The sequence below is a fragment of the Vigna unguiculata genome, chromosome 3 (assembly GCF_037176805.1).
Source record: "Vigna unguiculata cultivar grain cowpea cultivar isolate G323 ecotype 2 chromosome 3, ASM3717680v1, whole genome shotgun sequence".
NCBI lineage: Eukaryota > Viridiplantae > Streptophyta > Magnoliopsida > Fabales > Fabaceae > Vigna > Vigna unguiculata.
In genome coordinates, this window is record NC_140794.1 from 10,169,314 (window position 1) to 10,189,141 (window position 19,828).

Sequence of the window (19,828 nt, forward strand, 5' to 3'; positions counted from 1 at the left end):
TCATCACATTAATGAATTTATCTTAAATTGCTTTTAATACATGAGTGATATTTAGAATTGTAAATTTTATATATATTTTTCAGTAAAATTTGTTAAGATTTTATACAATTTAAAACCTTAATCATGATAATAAAGTAATTAGTTTTTACTTAAAAATATCATTGTTTTAATTATAAATATTAATACAAAATTATTCAAATATTAATAGAATTCTTACATTGAAATATAGGCAATTTTTTTTTTAAATAATACAACATAATTTAGAAAAAGAGAAGTAATAAATCACTTTATAAATGTTACATTGGAGATCACAGTTTGTCATTAACCATGAGCCAAGCTTGGTGCAAGCTTCCATAATATCCCAAATTCCCATATTCCTCCTTAACAACGCATGCATATAATAATATATTCCTTTATCTCTCTCCTTCTCTCACTTCACTTGTAACTCTTGTTTCATCGTCCCCTCCCTTCATTCTTTCATCTTTCTGGCTCTCACCTCTGTTTTCCTCTTCACTGAGATTCTTCTGCATCTGGGTATGTCCAGTGATTTTCAAAGCTTTCTCCTTTTCCATTTTCATGCATACCCTTTTGTTTCCCCCTGTTTTTTTGTCCATCCCGTTACCTTTCATGTCTCTTTTTCCCGTTTCCTCTTCTGGGTCCTATTGCTTGATTTTAGGGAGAATCTCCAACTGTTGGAAAGTTTCGAATCTGTCTTGTCTCATGAAAATGTTGTTTCGATTTGTGATGCCAATCAAATGAAGGTTTTTGCTCTTTATTTAATTTTCGGGTGGAAGTATAACTTTACTATTCTCTATGTGGCGATGATGAATGAAAGTATCTAAGGGTTGGATCTAATTAAAAATCTCAGGGAGTTGTTTTCAATGTTTTTTATGTATGAAAATTTTGAGGAGGGGCCGTTTTTCCTTTTCTGTAAAATGTTTTTTGTCTTAATTTATTAATTGGACTTTTGCTGTAAAGAGCAGAGTTTTGGTTTTCAGGTACTGGCCAATGTTTTGGCCAGCTGTGTATTTTCCTCTCCCTTTTCTTTCTGTTTTTCATATGATCCTTGTGTTGTGTCGGTTAAATCTAATGCATGCAGCTCTGTTTTCGTGTTCCTTGGGGGTGCTTATGTGTTGGAGTATGTGGTGTCAGTTTTTAATTACTTTTATATGAATTTTAGTGCCGTTTTAAGTGGAGGTTTGGCTGGTGTTGGTAACGAGTGTGGATTAAGCAACTTGTGATCATTGCATATGCTCTAAGCATGTTTCTGAAATTCACATGCATTAGCTCTTTCTTGTCACACTGCAGCATGTGCATCAACATCTCACCAATCCCCTTGTTAGTCCCAATTTCTCTCACATAAGTAAATATAATTTACAATTGCTTATATGCCATTCAGTTATGTGCAAATTTCTCTGTGTTTTTGACCCTGGGGTTTGAGCTGGCTTGTGATTTAGCTGACAATTCTAAAGCAGCACTTTTCCTTTTGGTCCTTTGTGTTTTATAAAATTTAATAATTTCTGATACTTTCTATCAGAGCAAGCAGTTTGTGATGAAGACTGAATAATAAATCCATTTCTTCTATGAGGTCAATAAAATCATGGAGGTGGCCGACGGGAAAAAGGAGTGTCTTGCCTAATGGTTTGTCTTATTTTCTTTGAAGTCATTGCTTATGATATTTCGAAGGAGAATATCTCGTAAACAATTTTTATTGAGGAGTTTTGTGTTTGTAACTCTGGTCTTCTAATTTTGAATTTTCTTGAACCAGGGGAAATCAATTTTGAAGATGAAGCAACTTCCTTTTATGGTAGTTGTTTGTACAGTAATGTTGTTTGTTGTGTATAGGACTTTAAAGTATCAATATTACGAAGAAGAGGTATGAGATAGCATGTCATGACTTTAGGTCAAAAATGATGATTAAATTTATATTCTGCATCAGGTTGGGGATCATTTACTGTTGACGCGCTGTTTTATCCAGAGCAGTATAACAATGTAAATGTGCATTTTAGTTAGGAAACTTGTGAAGTGGTTCTCAAACATTAAACAATCAACTCTTTGTTGTCATTAAGTGATATTGAAAAAGTAATCTTCATAAAATTCTATAGCCTTCCTTGAACGTTTTTTCCAGCTCCTAGTATGGTGTATATTTACATGGCCCCAGCTTTACCCTTCGTAGCAGGTGGCAGCTACATTGCCCGAGCCTTACCCTTCGTATAATGCACCCATACATGACATTGCATTCTGGTACTTCCTGTTCTAATTTGAATTTCCTTCTTGTGTTTCATTTATATTATTATCAGATAGACAAAAGGTGGAGTTTCCAGGGAGAACAAGAGGTATATTATGGCGCTAATCATGACTTTTTCTAAATTTAAGCCTTGGTGCATTTAGATGGTGAATGATGGCTACTTTCAAAATTTTGGATGCACCTCCCTAGTTTGCAATACTTTCATTTTTTTGGTAATGTAACTTGGATGCATATTCGTTTTCATATTGGTGCTTTTGATGCCACTTTGCAGGCTTATCCTGTTACTTCAGGAAATCTGAAGGGCTTACCACGAGGTATAATACATGATACTTCAGATTTGGAGCTTAGGCCTTTATGGTCTCGAAGTAGTTTGAGGTCAAAGGTAAGCATCTTTGAAGTTTTATATCATTTATATTGTGGTTCTACTTAAACTTGACAGATGACGGGTGGATTTCGGAAACTGCAATGAGCATGCCATCAGTTATCAAAGCTACTTCACCTTAGCTAGCTGATTTACTGATTCCTTGGTGGTGGTTATTTGATTGCAGGTTAGTGTTTACTCCGATCGCCACTTGCTTGCAATTCCAGTTGGTATGAAACAAAAGCATAATGTAGATGCAATGGTGCAAAAGGTATTTTGTTGATTCATTTGGCTATCAAAATTGTTTTAGTCAGTACTCCTGATCTAATTTCATTGATTTCAGTTTCTTCCAGAAAATTTTACAATTATTTTATTCCACTACGATGCCAATATGGATGGATGGTGGGATCTTAGTTGGAGTAGCAAGGCCATACACATAATTGCTCAAAACCAAACAAAGTGGTATGTTACTCGACCAACCATATATGTTCTTTCTATCTGTCTGGAAACTTTATATTGTTTAATGTGTTAATTGGAAGGTTTTTCTTCAAACATTTCCGGGAACATGTCATGCCTTTATCAAGGATTTATTGAAAATAATGAGTGAAGAAGGCTACTAAATATCATTAGAAGTAGGGAAGATATTTTTGTTTCTGTCAATGTATTAGAATCAAGGTCATGATTTACATCCGTTTTTATTCCTGGGAATAACCATTCGAATCATTAAACTTTACAGAACAACTTAATACCTCACTGTACCCATGTTAATCTTCTAGTTGTAGATGAGTTAGGTGATGTGCTTGACCTTGGCTCTGTTACTATGTATCCCTTTTCAGTCTGTGGCATTTCTGTGCATGCCAGATAACGGTCCTCTTACTTTTGTTGCCTACCATTTGCTTTTGTTTTAAATATATGATGAATGTCTATATTTCAATGGTTTGTTTTTTACCTGTCTAGATATTAATTCCTGAGTGTTTCCACAGGTGGTTTGCTAAAAGATTTCTACATCCAGATATAGTTTCTATTTATGATTACATTTTTCTCTGGGACGAGGACTTAGGGGTGAAGCATTTTTCTCCATCAAGGTATTACTGGTGGTTTTGTTCCACTCTTGTGCTATACTTTTACATTTGTCTGCTTTTTTTCTTCTAATATGAAGCTTTTTATTTTATTTAGCAGCTGAGGGACCCATGATACAATTACAACGAAAGTGATCCCATTTTATTCAATTATATTTGTTGAATGCCGTATTTACAATTTATACACCTATACATTAATGCAGTATTGATTAATATTTCTCAATTTTAGATAAAAGGCAGGGCAATATTGCAATTCTTTTCAAACTCTATAATGATTCTCTGCCTCTGTTGTTTAATTGAACTTGCACGCAAAATAAGCTCTAAAGCCTCCTTATTGGATTAATAAAGTCACATTAGATCTCTAAGTAATCTTTTATTGTCTTGTTATTTCAAAGACTAGTCAATCACCTCATGACAAGCTTTTTATGCTCTCATCAAAGAAAGAATGAATTAACATGAATATCTTTTTCCTTTTCCTTTTTTTCCAGATACATTGAAATTGTGAAGGAAGAAGGATTGGAGATATCTCAACCAGCTCTTGACCCAGATTCTGGACATATACATCATAAAATTACAGTTAGAGCTAAAACAAAAAGAGTTCATAGGTGACTTTTTGTTTGAGGCTATTGATACATGTACTTGCTAATCAATTTCAAACTTAGCTTGAGTTTTCATGCATGCAGAAGAGTCTATGAACTCAGAGGCAATACTAGGTGTTCAGAGGCAAGTACAGGGCCTCCATGCACTGGGTAACTGCTACTTTATCTGAACCTAAATATGCCAATTTTTCTTAAGATGTTCATTCTGATTCTTGTTCCTGTGGTGTTATCCTCCTTCTTTGTGCCATCAAGATATCATAGATGTTTAAATTTGACCAGTCAATGCATTGAAAAAGGAACTTAACAAAATGAGAATAACATTTCCTCTTTTTTTGGAGTTTTATGATAGTTTTATTTTTGCATCTATAATCATGTTATGAATGACACAAATTTCATTGAAACTTGACAGGTTTGTGGAAGGTATGGCTCCTGTTTTCTCTCGATCTGCCTGGGATTGTGCTTGGCATCTTATACAGGTAATTTTCTGAGGATTAACTTTCTGCTCTCTTCTCTTACAGTTAAAAGTAAAACTTATTCCAATAAACTTAGATTTCTTCACTTATTTTTTGGTTAACATCCGTATTGAGTTTGACTTTGTCATTCTGAAATTTTTAGTATTTAATTTTTTATTTGATTGCTTATAATAGATTAAAATAGTCCATAGTTTGCTAACATCATTGTGATTTCATTTTCTCAGAATGACCTTGTCCATGGATGGGGATTGGATATGAAAATAGGATATTGTGCTCAGGTAAGAATTACACATTTTCTGAACTAGTTTTCTATTCAACTTGCATATCAACGGTTGGCTGTCATTATAGTAACTAATTTCCACTTGTCTCTTTATTTTAACTTCATTCTTTTCATGATAGGTATCATTAACTGTTGAAATCAATGTAATTTTTCAGGGAGATCGCACACAAAATGTGGGAGTTGTTGATGAGGAATATGTTGTTCATAAGGGAATACCAAGTCTGGGTGGCAGTGGGGATCAAACAGCTAAAGTATTGTGTTCCTTTCTATCCACATTGGTGAATTAATTTTGTGTGCAATCTTTGCCACCTAAAATGGGCTTTGATACACAAAATTTATCATTATAATCTGCGTTTGTGTGTGTGTGTGTGTAATCAATGGTTGCAATTTATTGGTCTCATCTCACGCCACACTAGAACCTGTGGCAATAGCTTGAGCACACTGAGTTGATAGTGAAACTTTGTTCAATGAACACCCCTTTCCTTTTTAACAAGAAAAATTCACAGGAACAACACTGTTAGCCACATGTATTTTCTCATTCCTTTTTTTTTTACAAAAGGTGTCCTTTTTACGAGTTGTCGTTCATTTTTCAGGTTTTGAGTCGTGGAAGGCCAACTCCGGTAAGATTATAATGACAATCACAGTTATTCCCTGTTATCCTATTTCATTTACTAACAAATTAAATCCTAACTTCATTTTCTCGTTGGTTTTGTTTCATAATCAGAGACACCGTGCCTCGGCCTTTGATGAGCGAATTGAGGTGAGGCTTTTGAACCGCATTTGAAATAAAGTCCCTTGTTGATCACAAAACATTTTACAAATGATCTTGTTACTTTTTCACTGCTTTTGAAACCAAGTCTTTGTACTGGTCACAAAGTATCTTATACTTGACGAATTTGGATTTTCTGCTGAATTTTTCTTGGTTGTGTCTACAAAATACAGTGAAACATTGATTTTTATACTTTAAAGTATATAAAAAGCATTTGTAAAGAATCAATATAGTATATTTTTAATGTTCAATGGAGGACAATAACAGAAAAATCCATTAGAGAATAAGAACTTGCAAATGACCTTGTTACTTCTTAACTGCTTTTGAAACCAAGTCTTGAATTGATCACAAAGTTGCTTGCAAATGACCTTGTTTACACTGTAACATGAGTGATCAGATAAGAAGGCAATCAACGTGGGAACTTGAAGTGTTCAAAGGCCGGTGGAATAAAGCTATTACTGAGGACAAAACCTGGGTTGATCCATTTACCAGTGATGAAAAAAAACGCTTGAGACATAGGAAGAAAAACAATCGCTTCTCTTAACTTTCTTTTCACTAGGTTTGATTTGTTAGCCATTTCATTCACAGGGCAATTGGTACAATTTAGTTGTTGTAGCTGAATGAATAAACACCTCATTCAAATTTTGGAATCCTAACATATTTCTTTATATTCTTTTGTTCTTTTCATTCATCTCACAAATGCTTCTCTACCTCCTTTTCTTTTAACCATACATGTCTTTTCTTAATATTTTTTATTTAGATGTAATTCTCATATATGCAACCTTGTTGTCATCATTTGAACTGTAACGAAGAAGCTTCCATTCTTTTTGTAGTGCTTTTGTTTTGGTGGTTTAAGTTTGTTCACTCAACCATTCTCAACATACTGTGTAGAATGCAGCAGGTAGCGACTATTTTTCTTAAAGTAACACTATAACTGTAACAAAAGCAAATAATGAATATATTAATAGTGTAAACAATTTTATATATCAGTCAATTATGATAAAGTGTTTTAATAATAATTATTTTAAAATACATGTCATTTTTTATTGGTTGATAGTGTAAAGCCTACGTAAAACTAAGTTTTCATTCGTGAACATGAAAAGTTATTTGAGGCGATATACTATTTTATTAATGATAAAAGTGTTTGCTTTTTTTAGTTATCATCTTAACATGTAGGACACATTTTCATTGCATGCATTCATACATACTCAAATAACTCCTTTTGTTACTTGCTCTAATTCTTGTTGTATATTCTTAAGCTTTGATTTACTTGTTAAACATCTCATAATTAATAATATTATATTTGCTCTAACAATTTTTGTTGAGCATTTTATTCTAATATATTTATTCTCTCATAAACTCACCAAAATTAAATAATGTTTGTCATCATAAAAAAGAAAAACATTATAAAAACTTGATCTAGTCTCAAATAACCTATACATATTGAATGACACTTCACTATATGTTTTCATATAATTAATATAATTAAATTTTAAAACAATAAAATGTTAAATATTATTGTGAGGGAGTATCAATTATTGGATGGATTACTTAGTATTAAACCAAAATTATAATTGATAGCATAATACAACTTTTTTTACTTAATATTGTAACAACCAACATGTCATAGTTTGTTTAGCCCACCTAACCTCTATTAAGATACCATTAATAACACATGCAACACAATAAATCCAAGTTAGAAGTTTTACTTTAAATTTTAATTTAGATTATAAATGTTAATTTGATTTTGAATTAACATTTTCCATTTGCATCTGAAATTTTGAAAAATTTAAGCGTACTGTATTAAATAAGTTTAATGTTATAGTGAACATTTTTATAAAAGAAAAAATTGATGACACAATTTATGATGGAACAAGTAATTTGCAGTTTTGATTATGATTGTGAGTTGAGGGAACATAAATACTTGCATGCTATGCTATGTATTGGAAATAAATTGGTAGCTTTTTAATTACTGGAGCTTTGAGAAGTTTTAATTTTTTAAGTAGATGATGTTTTTGAGAAGTTTTGAGAATGAAATTTGAGATATAAAAACTTGAATAGCTTACTCTTGTGAAATTTGAGATATATTGTGAGAACAATAACAAGGTTATCAATTCTAGAATTTATGTAAAGTAACAACTTCAAAAATAAATAAATAAATAAATTGTTCATTATTAGGTCATAGTTAAATTCTTATTAAATTTTACAACTTTTCTATTTGGGTATTTGAAATACGTTTAGTTATCCACAATTTTAGATATAACAGTAATGAAAAACATCGATGATTATTATTTATTGTAAAATTTTATTGTTTATTTATATATACGATGCATGTTTTTTTATTGACAATAAACATTCGCACCCCCACCCTCTGCAAATAGCAACTAACACTACCCCACTTAGAAATTGACATAATTTTGAATTAGAGTTATGAAGGATGTGAGAGAACCCTAATTTGAAATGTTGGTTTGTTTCTAACAGCAAAATGCCAAATACACAATTTGAAAATTTTGTCTTTTTCCCAACATAACATGTTTGGACAAATTAGCTTGATTACCTTTTCTCTTTAACCATGAGTAAGTGCAATGTTTCAAAAGTTCATTTGATTATGCCTTTGTCTTCAAATGTGGTTCCATTTTCAGAAGATACTATTACACTACAACAACAACTAATCCACCCAATAATTTTTATTTGGCTAAAAGTAAATGAAAATTAATTAAATTCCAATAAAATGAATAAAAATATCAATGCAAATTAAATTCCGCCACTAGATTAAAAATGTTTTAAAATCTGGTCTCACTAAATGAACCACTAAGAGAAAAAATAAAATCAAACGAGTTGTTATTTGAAAAGAATCTTACACTATTACATATTTTAAAAATTTAAAATTGTTTTTCTGTTGTATTTGAAAAAATCTTCATACACTAATCACATAAATTTTATATTTCTCAACTAGCATATTGTTAATTCAAATCTAAATTTTAAAATTGTTACTTAAAGAACAGCAAATTTATTTTAAGTATCTAACTGAAGTGAATAAAAAAAAATTATAATATCATCAATTGTCTCATTAATTGAAAAAATCCAAATATACCAACTTTAAAATTCTTATCTTCTCTGTTTTTTTCTTTCAAATTTCAAATTTTCCGATTATATATACAATGAAAAAACTAAGTTGAAAACAGAGCCTCTGTCTTTATTTTCTTCTGTATTACGCTGACCGAAGACAATTCTTTGTGTCTGTAGCTGGAATTTCCCCATATGCAACCCTTCTTACTTTACCTTCTAATTTTTTAAAGAAGTTTCACACTTTCAAATATCACCGCTCCAGAAATCTTCTCTTTTTAATACCCATTTGACCATAGTTTCTGGAGAGATCAGATCCCTGCATTCCAATTCTCATGGCTGGTCGTTATGATAGTAACCCCTTCGATGAGGAAGAAGTGAACCCCTTCGCTGTAAGTCTTTTCACGGTTGTTCTTTTCTTTTTCCTCTCAAAGTTGGGATTTTGTGAACTGGGTTTGCAGTTTTGTGTGGAAATTGATTTGATCCTGTTCTGGGGATGTTTAAGCTTGCTATTTTGGTCAAATTCTTGTTTGCGAATTGTTGTTTTTGTTGTCGGTTTCGGTTGACTTGTTTAATACTATAATTGATGTGGTAAAGGAAACCGGTTTGGGGTTGTTTGTGGTAGTGTCTGTGTTTCTATTTTGAGTTAGTTATAGATTTTGTTCTCTCTGCTTCATGTTGGGTTTTTGTGTTTTTTTTTTTTTCATGATGTTTTGGCCCTAAGAAGTTTACCTTTACAATTAGGCTGAACATGTCTGGAGAAATTTTTGCGTCTCCTTGAGATTTACTTGCAGATGCATACACAGATGGTGAGACTGTGTTTCTCAAAGTCAGTGTGCCTGATAATTTCTTAATGAATGAACATGAAGTAATCTTTTCGCGCCGCTGGTGGTGACGGAAGTCAAGAAGTTTTCAAAATCCATTTTTTATTTAAAATAAAGATATGGAACTCATGAGTCCTGACCACATATGATTAAATGTTAACTAGGAACTGGAAGTCCTGCTAATGGTTTATTTGAAAGAGATATTGAGACATCTTCCCTTTCATGGAAGATAAATAGTGGTTTTGGTGTAACTATAGTTAGAAAAGTACTGGTTATGTTAAGTTGTTTCAAATGTTATTGTGTGTATATACAGATACACATAAATGCAATTTGATCCTTGAAAGTTTCAGTAGTTACTAGTGAAGGACTTCTGTTAACAAATTTATTGTATTTATGTTCAACTAAGGATGGCCCTAGACAGTTATGTGTATATTAAGAGGACCGGGAGCAGTTTTTGAATTATCAAATGAAAAACTGTGAAAAACTGGAAACTAAGAAAATGAAGAATGGAGAGAATAAATTACAATTATTGGTTTTCCTGTAATATTCTACGAATTTTCATTTTGGTTCCTCAATTCAATCATAGAAATGTTTACTGCAGAATTTTGAAATTGGTGCAGTTAAGTCCCTCTGTTAGTTTGATGCCCTTTTTTGTGACAAATTGATGATGAGTTTCTCTTTTTTTTTTCTGGCGTGAAAATGGTGAGGCACAATGCAACACTAACTAAATTAATGCTTTGTTCACATGGCAAGATCAATCTGACTCGGATATAATTGCACCAATTTGAAAGCTATTAACCAGGCAACATTGTTGCCGCTGAAGTAAGGGGGATCAAAATTGAATCTTACGTCTAATCAAGGAACCAAAACTATAATTAAACCAACTGCAAGACAGGGAAGGGTGAAAGATTATGGAAGTAGAGCTTAGAAAGGATTACTTAAATGTACATCATTTTGTTACTGAGCTCTTAGAATATCAGTGATGTGATGTGTGTGTATACGAACATTTTGTTTTTTTCAGAATATTCTGAACATATAATTCAGAGTTTTAAAATTGTATTTAATTATAATAATTATAGTAACGGACAGTGCAATAGGAAAAGGTAATGTCATCAAATATATCTTTTTTTTAGTTGTTACATTTTAGGTTTGTGAAGATTTAAGAAGTATTATAAGCCCACTAGATATTACAAATGGTCTCTACTCTCTCTACAGATCACAAAATAACTAGAAGTGCAATAATGGTTATGATATAAAAAAACTATGTTGTATGAAGGTGCATGATTGTGATATTGACATTTTTTCTTAACGTGGAAGGATCTGATATATGAAAGGGAAATTTAGATGTGATTACTAGTGAAACATGTGGGAGCATAATTATCGAGACAAAGGAAGAGGTGTGCTGGGGATTGGTGGGAGGGAGCATGACCCTTCTGGCTTCTCCTCCTACATTCATTGTGTTGTGATAATGAATTATGTAATCATCTTATCCATTTAATGTTAGGGTAATCGAGTTTTCACTACCTTGTCTTGGGAAAATCCTTTTCTAGCTTAACTCTAGAGTCTAGGTTCACGGCCAGATTTATTTATTATGAAGTAAATTGTGTATCATCTGATGATAAAAGGCTATAAATCTTCTGTGACTTACTGTGTTGTAATGTTTTTAAACTGTTAGAATCCTGGAAGTGTTCCTGCAGCCACAAATTCAAGGCTTTCACCTCTTAAGCCAGAGCCTGTTGATTATAATTACGGCTTTGGTGCAACAGTTGATATACCCCTTGATTCATCGACGGTATGTATAAAATTGAGGTTGATGAAATCCTCAGTTCTTTTCTTATTTCTAATGTGTTGTTGCAAGTATTAATCATAGTTTTTCTAATTATGATATCCTTAAACTGTAGGATTTGAAGAAGAAGGAGAAGGAACTTCAATCTAAGGAAGCTGAATTGAGACGAAGGGAACAGGTATAGAATGGGATTTCAATTAATCTAAAATTTGATATATGCATGATTACCAAGACAATAAGAATATCATATGGTTTGCTTTGTTTTATTTGTATTCTATATAATTTATTAAGTTGATGGTGTCCAACGCTTACTCCTAGAGTAAGTGAGTAGTTTCCTATATATCTGTGTCCCTACAAACATCAAGAATTTTAACTGAATCTGATTGATTATATTACCTGAAGTTTGGATATGAAAATGATGAAGGCATCTGAAATTGTTATATGATTGATAATAGGTTGGTCTATGGAAATATGGATCTTCTTAAAAAAGGCCTCCTCATCAAATCATGTTATCCTCTATTTAATATTTATAATTTTCGCACTGACGTTTATTCAATTAACCTTATGTACATAAAGGTTTGTCTACTGACTTTTCTGTGAACTGCAACTGCTTGGAAATTCACATTCATTTTATTTGTTTTTATGTATCAAATTCAGGATGTCAGGCGGAAAGAAGAAGCTGCTGCACGAGGTGATTTACATTTCCTGATTCTGTATTTGAAGTTTGCTTTAAAAATAATTGTTTGCAAGTTTTTTTGGTCTTTGGCCTGGGGTCAGGATGTGATTTCTGTTTGTGCTCTCATACCATTTAATAGTGGAGGAATGGTAATACTGCAGGGTTCTATAGATGTCTCCGAATTTGATGCACTAATTTAAGTTTTGCTTAATTATTGTAATAGGTACTTACATTTTGTTTTGCAGCTGGAATTGTTCTTGAAGAGAAGAATTGGCCACCGTTTTTTCCAATAATCCATCACGACATTGCTAATGAAATTCCTATTCATCTACAGAAATTGCAATATGTTGCATTTACTACCCTGTTAGGTACATTATTCTTTTTATTTATTTTTTTATTTTTTGGGAGTGCAGTGAGTATTATCATTTCGTTCTTTTATTTTTCAGTTTTATTAGTAAATTCTATTTCAAGGATCCTTTGTGTCTTCTTGGTACTATAACCTTGGTCCCTTTGATTTTCTTACGTAATTATCTTTGGCTTAATTCCTCCTTGTATTACTCAATTACCATCATTTTTCGAAATTTAACATCTAAGTTTTTTTTTGTCTCATGCATTTTATCATCATTATTTTTTAATTTTCACACATTTTACTGAATTGTTAAAATATCTAGCAACACATTGATGTGTCAGTGAAAAAAAAAATGGCATAAAAGTAATTTTTTTCGATTTTTTTTTCCTTTTTTGGTGATTTGTTAGCATGTCATTATATATTTAATGGATCGATAAAATACAAAAAAAAAAAAAAAATTGAAGAATATGATAGTAAAATGTGTGAAAAATTTTGGATGGTAAAATTTGTGAAATGATGATAGTTGAGTGTTAACCTAAATAATTAATCCGTTATATTTTAATTGGCATCAATGACAAATTTTTTACACCTTATACTAGAAAGTAGCAATTGGGAATATTTTCTTTTCTACTCCCAGAATTTTTAAAATGAAACAAAAGAAATTGAAGCCTTGAAACGAGGTGAAATACTCTGAATAACTAGCTTTGCCTGAATGATTAATTTGAAAGCATTAACCTGGATTATTGGAACTAATCTGGTTTGTTGATTAAGATAAAGGCCGGATAAAGGAATTCTGTACTTATTTGTTCTATCATAATCACATGTTTTGAATTAATTATGGTCATAACAAATGTTTCTATTGTGAGTTATCTGTAAATAATGTAATTTCATATCCATAACCAATGCAAACATGAGATTGGTTCGCTGTCATTAAAAAACAGTTCTGTTTTGCAGGATTAGTGTTGTGCCTTTTTTGGAATGTCATAGCTGTTACTGCAGCTTGGATTAAGGGTGAAGGTGAGTTTAGGTAATTGAATATTTACTTAGGTTATTATATAGCTCAATTACAAATCTGACATATCTAAATTCCAACTTGGCCTTGTTTATTGTAGGTGTAAAAATATGGTTTCTTGCCATCATCTACTTCATAGCAGGGGTTCCTGGGGCATATGTTCTGTGGTATCGCCCATTATATCGTGCTTTTAGGTAAATTTTTAATGCTTGCATGCACTAATGTATTATGCAACTGCAATTATTTGCTTATAACTTGTGTAGTCACTTAAACTCGTTTTGGAGACCAGAGTCATGTCTAGGCTTTTAATGGTTCAACATTGGGTCTGTATGAGTGTTATCATGTTTTATCACATTTGGTTGTGTTTTGTCCATATGGTTAATCTGAGCTGCAGAAGATTTGAATTCCTGAAGTAAATAAGTATTAGTATTTGGACTTAGAATCTAACTCAATCCACAAAACTGATTTTGTAATTAAAGCGATCTAGAATAGAAGTAACTGTAATTAAGTTGACTTTTCAACAATAAATTTAATTTAGTTGAACATTTTTTTTTCATTTGTTTTTCCTTCTTTTCCTATGAATTAATGGGTTATTCATCAAAGTGTCAGGCTATTGTTGATGCTGACAAATTTTGATGAGATGCTCTGCCCCTCCTGAAAATTTTACCTTATACTCTGAAGCATTCATGTGAAAAATAGGAAAATATAATATGCATACATATTTTCATCTTTTTATTTGGCCATACTTTTGAATATGCTTTAAAATATGGGTCTTGAATATGCTTCTTGATTTTGCAGGACTGAAAGTGCTTTGAAATTTGGATGGTTTTTCATGCTTTATCTGGTAAATAAATGGATTATACTTCTGCATAAGCTATGCTTCAAAAAATGGAAGAAATCTAATACTCTTCATTCCTTGTTTTCCTGACAGCTTCACATAGGATTCTGCATCTTAGCTGCAGTTGCTCCTCCAATAGTTTTCAAAGGCAAATCACTGACGTATGTCCACTTCGTATATGTTCTCTATTTTACACACCAATATTGCTCATATGACTTTATTTATGTTACAAGGAGACTAAGTATTCAATTTCTCTTTCCTTGTTGAGAAGATAGATTTCTTTTTTTCTTTCCCTTGTCAGAAATAGGAGTAAATGACTAATCTACTGAAAAAGGACTTCAGAACATGCGCATCAATACCATCACCTTCCACTGGAATAACCTGATTTGAAATCTTTTAGAAACATGTTAGTTGGTTGGCTGATATTGAGAAGAAAATTAATGCATATTACCCATTAATAAGAGGACAAGTTAAGACTTGAGAATGATGATGGATTTGGGGCTTTGGGGCGTTGCTAAGTTTATATTTTAGGATTTAATGGGTGTGTTTCATTTCTCAAGATGCTGAAGTTGTTTTCAGTCTTTTAACCTAGTGGCTGACACTGTCTACTCATTGATACAGGGGTATTCTGTCTGCCATAGATGTGCTGGGCGACCATGCTTTGATTGGGGTAAGAGGGTTTTTCATAAATTATTTCTTGTTCCAAAAACATACTATTCAGTTATCAGAGTTGTATTTATACAAGTTACACCCTATGTTAATTTAAGATTTTTTCAGTGACATAATGCACCATCTTTTTGCAAATACTACAGAATGCAACCTAGACAACATGATGCTTCTGAATGATTATTTTTCTTATCATGTTTTTCTCCATTTGCCTTGCAGATTTTCTACTTCATCGGGTTTGGATTATTCTGCGTTGAAACGTTGATTAGCATTTGGGTTATTCAGGTCTGATTACACTTCCTGAAGTTTCAAATCATTTTAAGCACATGCACCCAACTTACCAACTCACTATTTCATTGTTTACCATACAGCAAGTATACATGTACTTCCGTGGCAGTGGTAAGGCTGCTGAGATGAAACGAGAGGCTGCTAGAGGAGCATTAAGGGCTGCTGTATGATTTATCAGTCTTGTGGAGAAGACAGTACGGATACATTATGGATCAATGTTGTATATTTAAGCCACACTCTTGAATTTGAACAAAACTAGTCCACTGAGAATGATTTTTGCTTACACCTGTAATTTTATTTATTTATTTTTATGTTGTTTAACATGGTACCTATTTATGTGGTTTGTTAGTGTATATGCTGAGAGCATGGACATACTAGTGGCTGGTAGAAACATGCTATAATTTATTGAAGTTGATCCTCTATACAGTTTTTAAGTTTCACTTCTTATTCCAAAAGTTGAATTTTCATGCATGAGTTCTTCGTTAAAATTAAAAAGATCTAACTAAAATCATACTTTTAAACACGACTTGTTCATCTTATTCATTTAAAAAATTTGACATAAAAGTTACTCCATTTTTTTATGAGAATATATCGCAGCACTTTAGCACTTATGTTTCATTTGCAATGTGGAAAAAAAGTAGTAATTATAATTTATAATACAGCATGCAACATGGAAAAAAGTAGTAATTATAATACAACATGGAAAGATTATACATTATTCACATAATCACAGTCCATATATCCTATATACATGTAGCTTATTAGAACAGTCTCAAAGACAAGAAGAAACCCAGCTAGCATCAACTGCATCGATGATCTTTTCATGTAAAGTGGTTCCAGCACAAGCAACTATACCACGATCAAGGCTTTCCAAGTTTAAACCTTTTGAGAAGTCCAAGGGATGCCCCCTAGCATCTGTTACCATGCCTCCAGCCTCTTGTATGATGACAGAACCAGCAGCATGATCCCATATTTTTTCCTTATAACCAGCCCTTGCAAACTTCATGAAAACCTCAGCATGCCCACAAGCTATTGCCGCATATTTCATTATGTTTTGTACTCTTAGTGGCTGATTACTGCATAAAAATGATGAATACTAGTTACCTTATAAACTATGCTAGAAAATTTATGTTGTCTTTGGTGACATTTGTCAAATGATATTTCAGATATTTAATAGTAAGGAATGTGCTGCTAAACACAACACTTTTCATCTTGTTTGCATATTCTAAGAACCTCTTTATCCCTATACTGCAGTGTTAAATTAGCACAACAAAGAAAATCTGAACACAGAAAAAATTAAATGCGTTGGAATGGCATAAATCCTATGTTTGAGTGTCTAGAGAAACTACAGACATAGAAGTTTAAAATTTTAAAGACAGAGGGAGACTGATACCGAAATAAAAACACACCTGAGACCAACACTCTGAGCCAATCCCTCAGTAAAAGTGTAGCTTGAATTGGCCTTTTCAATTGGTTGGCAGAAAGTAGCCAATGCTAGGTTGTCAACAGAAGAGACAGAAACTTGTTTTGCCTGGTTTGGCCACACATACTTCTTATTGACATGGAGCAGTGGTTGGATCCAAGCTTTCCTACTACCTCTCTTAGCATAAATTATACAACCTTTGTTCCAAGTTTCAGAGGTTGGAGGAGTCAACATAGATATCATCCTTTGATAGCTGAGATGATAGCTAAACCAATCCTTTCTCATAGGGTAGTTAGGGCAGCCAAGAACTCCAACCACCACTTCACCATCCTCTATCAGTGATAAACCTACAGCATATTGATCACCGCATGCAGACCCCATTTTGCCATCAAGAGGGCTAAGTGCCCAAAATCTTCCTGAAGGACTTCCAATTGAGTTACTGCAATTGATGATTTCAAGAACCTCTGAAGTTCCCAGAGCTGATTTTGGCTCCTCAACCCCAAATCTTAGTGCTTCAGCTAGACATTCATTCACAGTTTTAACCACAGCTTCCAACAGTTCTGATGTATTAGTGTTGGATAGTGTCTGAGCATCCTTTTCAGTTACGATTGAGACATTTTCACTCCCTAAACACTTCGACAATATCCAGCTGACAATTGTGTTCACACTCCAATCTGTATCACATTAATCATCCTCATAACTTGTGAGCACATGAAAACTAACCTCTTTACCAACCCTTAACATTTTACAATCAAATTTTTAAATTAAATTGAGACACCACGCATAGAAAATGTATATGTGGTATCCAATTTAACAAGTTTTCAGTATAAACAAAGTCTTCCCTAACTCATTCTTAACCGCGATTATTTAACAATGATGGTTAGAACACAAAGCACTTGGTACATAATTTGTGTATAAATTAAAACAAAAATGTTCAACAAATTACACAGATTAAATAGGAAGATTCACCTGCAACTGTGAACGGTGAGTAGGGATGGTTGGTCTGAGAATTCGAAATCCATGTGTCTTGTAGTTTCTGACAGAGGAAGCATGACATCTGAACTGCTTTAACAGCAACATCTAACTCTCCGCAATGTTCCTCTGTTTCTTCTGAGACAAGAAAAACTTTTCGGTCCTCCTCCATCACAGGAGAAGAAAAACTTTGGTCAGATTTTGACACAGAAGCAATGTGGGTTTGGAGAGTGTTGGTGGGTTTATAGTATTGAGACATAAAGCAGGAATCTTTTGTTTGTGCATGGCTACATGTGAAGTTTTCACTTCTCTTCCCAAGTTTTAAGGTATGTGCCATGTTTGCACACAAAGTGGAACAATGTAAAGGCATGTGAAGTGCACAATTTCACCCTTTCTTAATTTGGTTATGTGACGTTTGATCTACCTACGAGAGTATTTATAGGACAATTTCACAAGCAAAACCAAAATTCATCACTTCTTTTTTATATATAATTATTAAAGAAAAGTAAATTAAATTAAGATAGGATCTTGTGTATTGATAATAGACATATCATGCTATTAAACAAGGAGAAAGAACAAAACAAACGAAAAAACAGAAAGAACAAAGATAATGGACAAAGCTTGAAGTCATAAACCTATCATTTGTGAAGAAGACTAGCCTTTGTTATTCTTTGTACGTGATAAGGAATTTAATCTTACACAAAGATATAGTTTTTTTCCAAATGGATTAGATAAGAAAGGTAAATTATAATACATAACTAGCAGTGAGTGAAATTAATTTTGTAATATTAAATTAAACTTAAAATTTATTTTTTAATATCTTAAACAATGGATTCAAATTTTATAATTCAAATAAGTTTATGTTAGAGAGTGAACTTTGACATCTCACTGATATTCCAGAATTCATTAAACATCTCTCATCACATAAAATTTTATTAAATTAAAAAACAACATAAAGTATGAAAAAATCACACCAAATTCATCATATAAATTATACTTAATGAAGAAAAAAATATAACTAAATACTTGAGTTAAAACATAAACCACGTGTACTTTTCTATAATGAATTTTAGATGTATAAAAATATTATTGTTCTATCTTGTAGACTTCAAAAACATTTGTAAAACAAGATGTATTAGAGAATAATTATCAGTGATCGAAATTCTCTGGAATACTTCTCTAAGTAGATTTTTGTAAGTTAGTACCTGTAATTAATTATTGATATAGTCTAAGATGTTATATGCATTTAGATTAATCCACCATTACTTATTTTCCTTGTTTCAGCATTTTTTATTGATAAAAAGATTAAAACAAATATTCTGAAGTTTATACAACACATAACTGTAATCACAATAATGGGAGAATAATTAATATTTAACCAAATAGACTTGAAGAACACAAGAAAAAAATAAAGATAAAAAGGTGTGGAATAATGGATAAAATTTCAGGCCATATGTTTCTATAGTTCAGTGTAAATAAATTTTACACAATTTTTTTTTATTGAATGTCTTTCTTAACTTTCTATTCCAGAAACATTACCATGAATGTAAATTAAAACTTTATCACAAATATCAATTAATTAGTACCTTTAGCTACTATAACCTTATCATTGTCTTTCAAGTTTTGATTGAGCACTTGAGGCACTATATTCTTTTAAGAAAAAACTTAAAATAAATAAATAAATCCCAAAATAAGATTCATTGTCAAAATCATAAAAAAGTTCAAAGAGAAAAAAAATTAAAATGTAAAATCGTATTTTGTAATTGATGATACGACCTTGAATCTTTAGTATCCTTATCCTCAACACTTCAAAAAAGATGAAAGATACTCCGAAATTCATTAACAGTGGCCAATAATTGTGAAATGTGTGTGACGTAATAAGTATGACAATAATGATGGTTTTTACAAGCTGCAATTTTTTCTCAAAAATTTGCTCACTTAAGTTTTATTTTTTTCATCAATCAAAGTCCTCTTTTAAGAGATAGTTTTATTATAACTTTAATGAAATCGTGATTTAAGTTGCTATTCTTTTATTTTAAACCTTTTATTGATGTTATTAATTAAAAATACTGCTTATACATTTTAATTATAATAGTATTTTTTTAAAATCAGGTATTTA

General features: G+C 31.9%; 3 protein-coding genes across 7 annotated transcripts; 2 read left to right on the plus strand and 1 right to left on the minus strand.

Moving 5' to 3' along the window:
* The first annotated feature begins 332 nt into the window (after positions 1-332).
* Positions 333-6,496, plus strand: LOC114179947 (uncharacterized). 5 transcript variants are annotated; one of them, XM_028066461.2, is made up of 16 exons: positions 333-534; positions 1,538-1,641; positions 1,769-1,876; positions 2,301-2,336; positions 2,520-2,630; positions 2,797-2,880; positions 2,953-3,071; positions 3,593-3,694; positions 4,177-4,293; positions 4,372-4,437; positions 4,697-4,763; positions 4,985-5,038; positions 5,196-5,291; positions 5,634-5,660; positions 5,765-5,800; positions 6,207-6,496. In XM_028066461.2, exons 2-16 carry the CDS (start codon positions 1,639-1,641, stop codon positions 6,351-6,353), a joined length of 1,173 nt encoding a protein of 390 aa, XP_027922262.1. In that variant the 5' UTR covers positions 333-534; positions 1,538-1,638; the 3' UTR covers positions 6,354-6,496. The 5 variants fall into 5 exon arrangements, with proteins under 5 accessions (XP_027922262.1, XP_027922264.1, XP_027922265.1 ...); XM_028066463.2 differs by having other exon boundaries at positions 1,769-1,807; XM_028066462.2 differs by lacking the exon at positions 333-534 and adding an exon at positions 1,181-1,338.
* A 2,474-nt stretch (positions 6,497-8,970) lies between these two features.
* Positions 8,971-15,754, plus strand: LOC114178407 (secretory carrier-associated membrane protein). The gene is made up of 12 exons (XM_028064279.2): positions 8,971-9,267; positions 11,375-11,491; positions 11,601-11,663; positions 12,143-12,176; positions 12,407-12,529; positions 13,465-13,527; positions 13,623-13,716; positions 14,321-14,366; positions 14,454-14,521; positions 14,982-15,030; positions 15,246-15,311; positions 15,398-15,754. The coding sequence occupies exons 1-12, from the start codon at positions 9,211-9,213 to the stop codon at positions 15,482-15,484; spliced, it is 867 nt and encodes a 288-aa protein (XP_027920080.1). The 5' UTR covers positions 8,971-9,210; the 3' UTR covers positions 15,485-15,754.
* Positions 15,755-15,985: 231 nt separating this feature from the next.
* On the minus strand, positions 15,986-18,125 carry LOC114178406 (3',5'-bisphosphate nucleotidase AHL-like). Its single transcript, XM_028064278.2, has 3 exons — positions 17,707-18,125; positions 16,724-17,411; positions 15,986-16,390 (listed from the first exon to the last, which is right to left on the minus strand). The coding sequence occupies exons 1-3, from the start codon at positions 18,077-18,079 to the stop codon at positions 16,087-16,089; spliced, it is 1,365 nt and encodes a 454-aa protein (XP_027920079.1). The 5' UTR covers positions 18,080-18,125; the 3' UTR covers positions 15,986-16,086.
* Between the last annotated feature and the right edge of the window lie 1,703 nt (positions 18,126-19,828).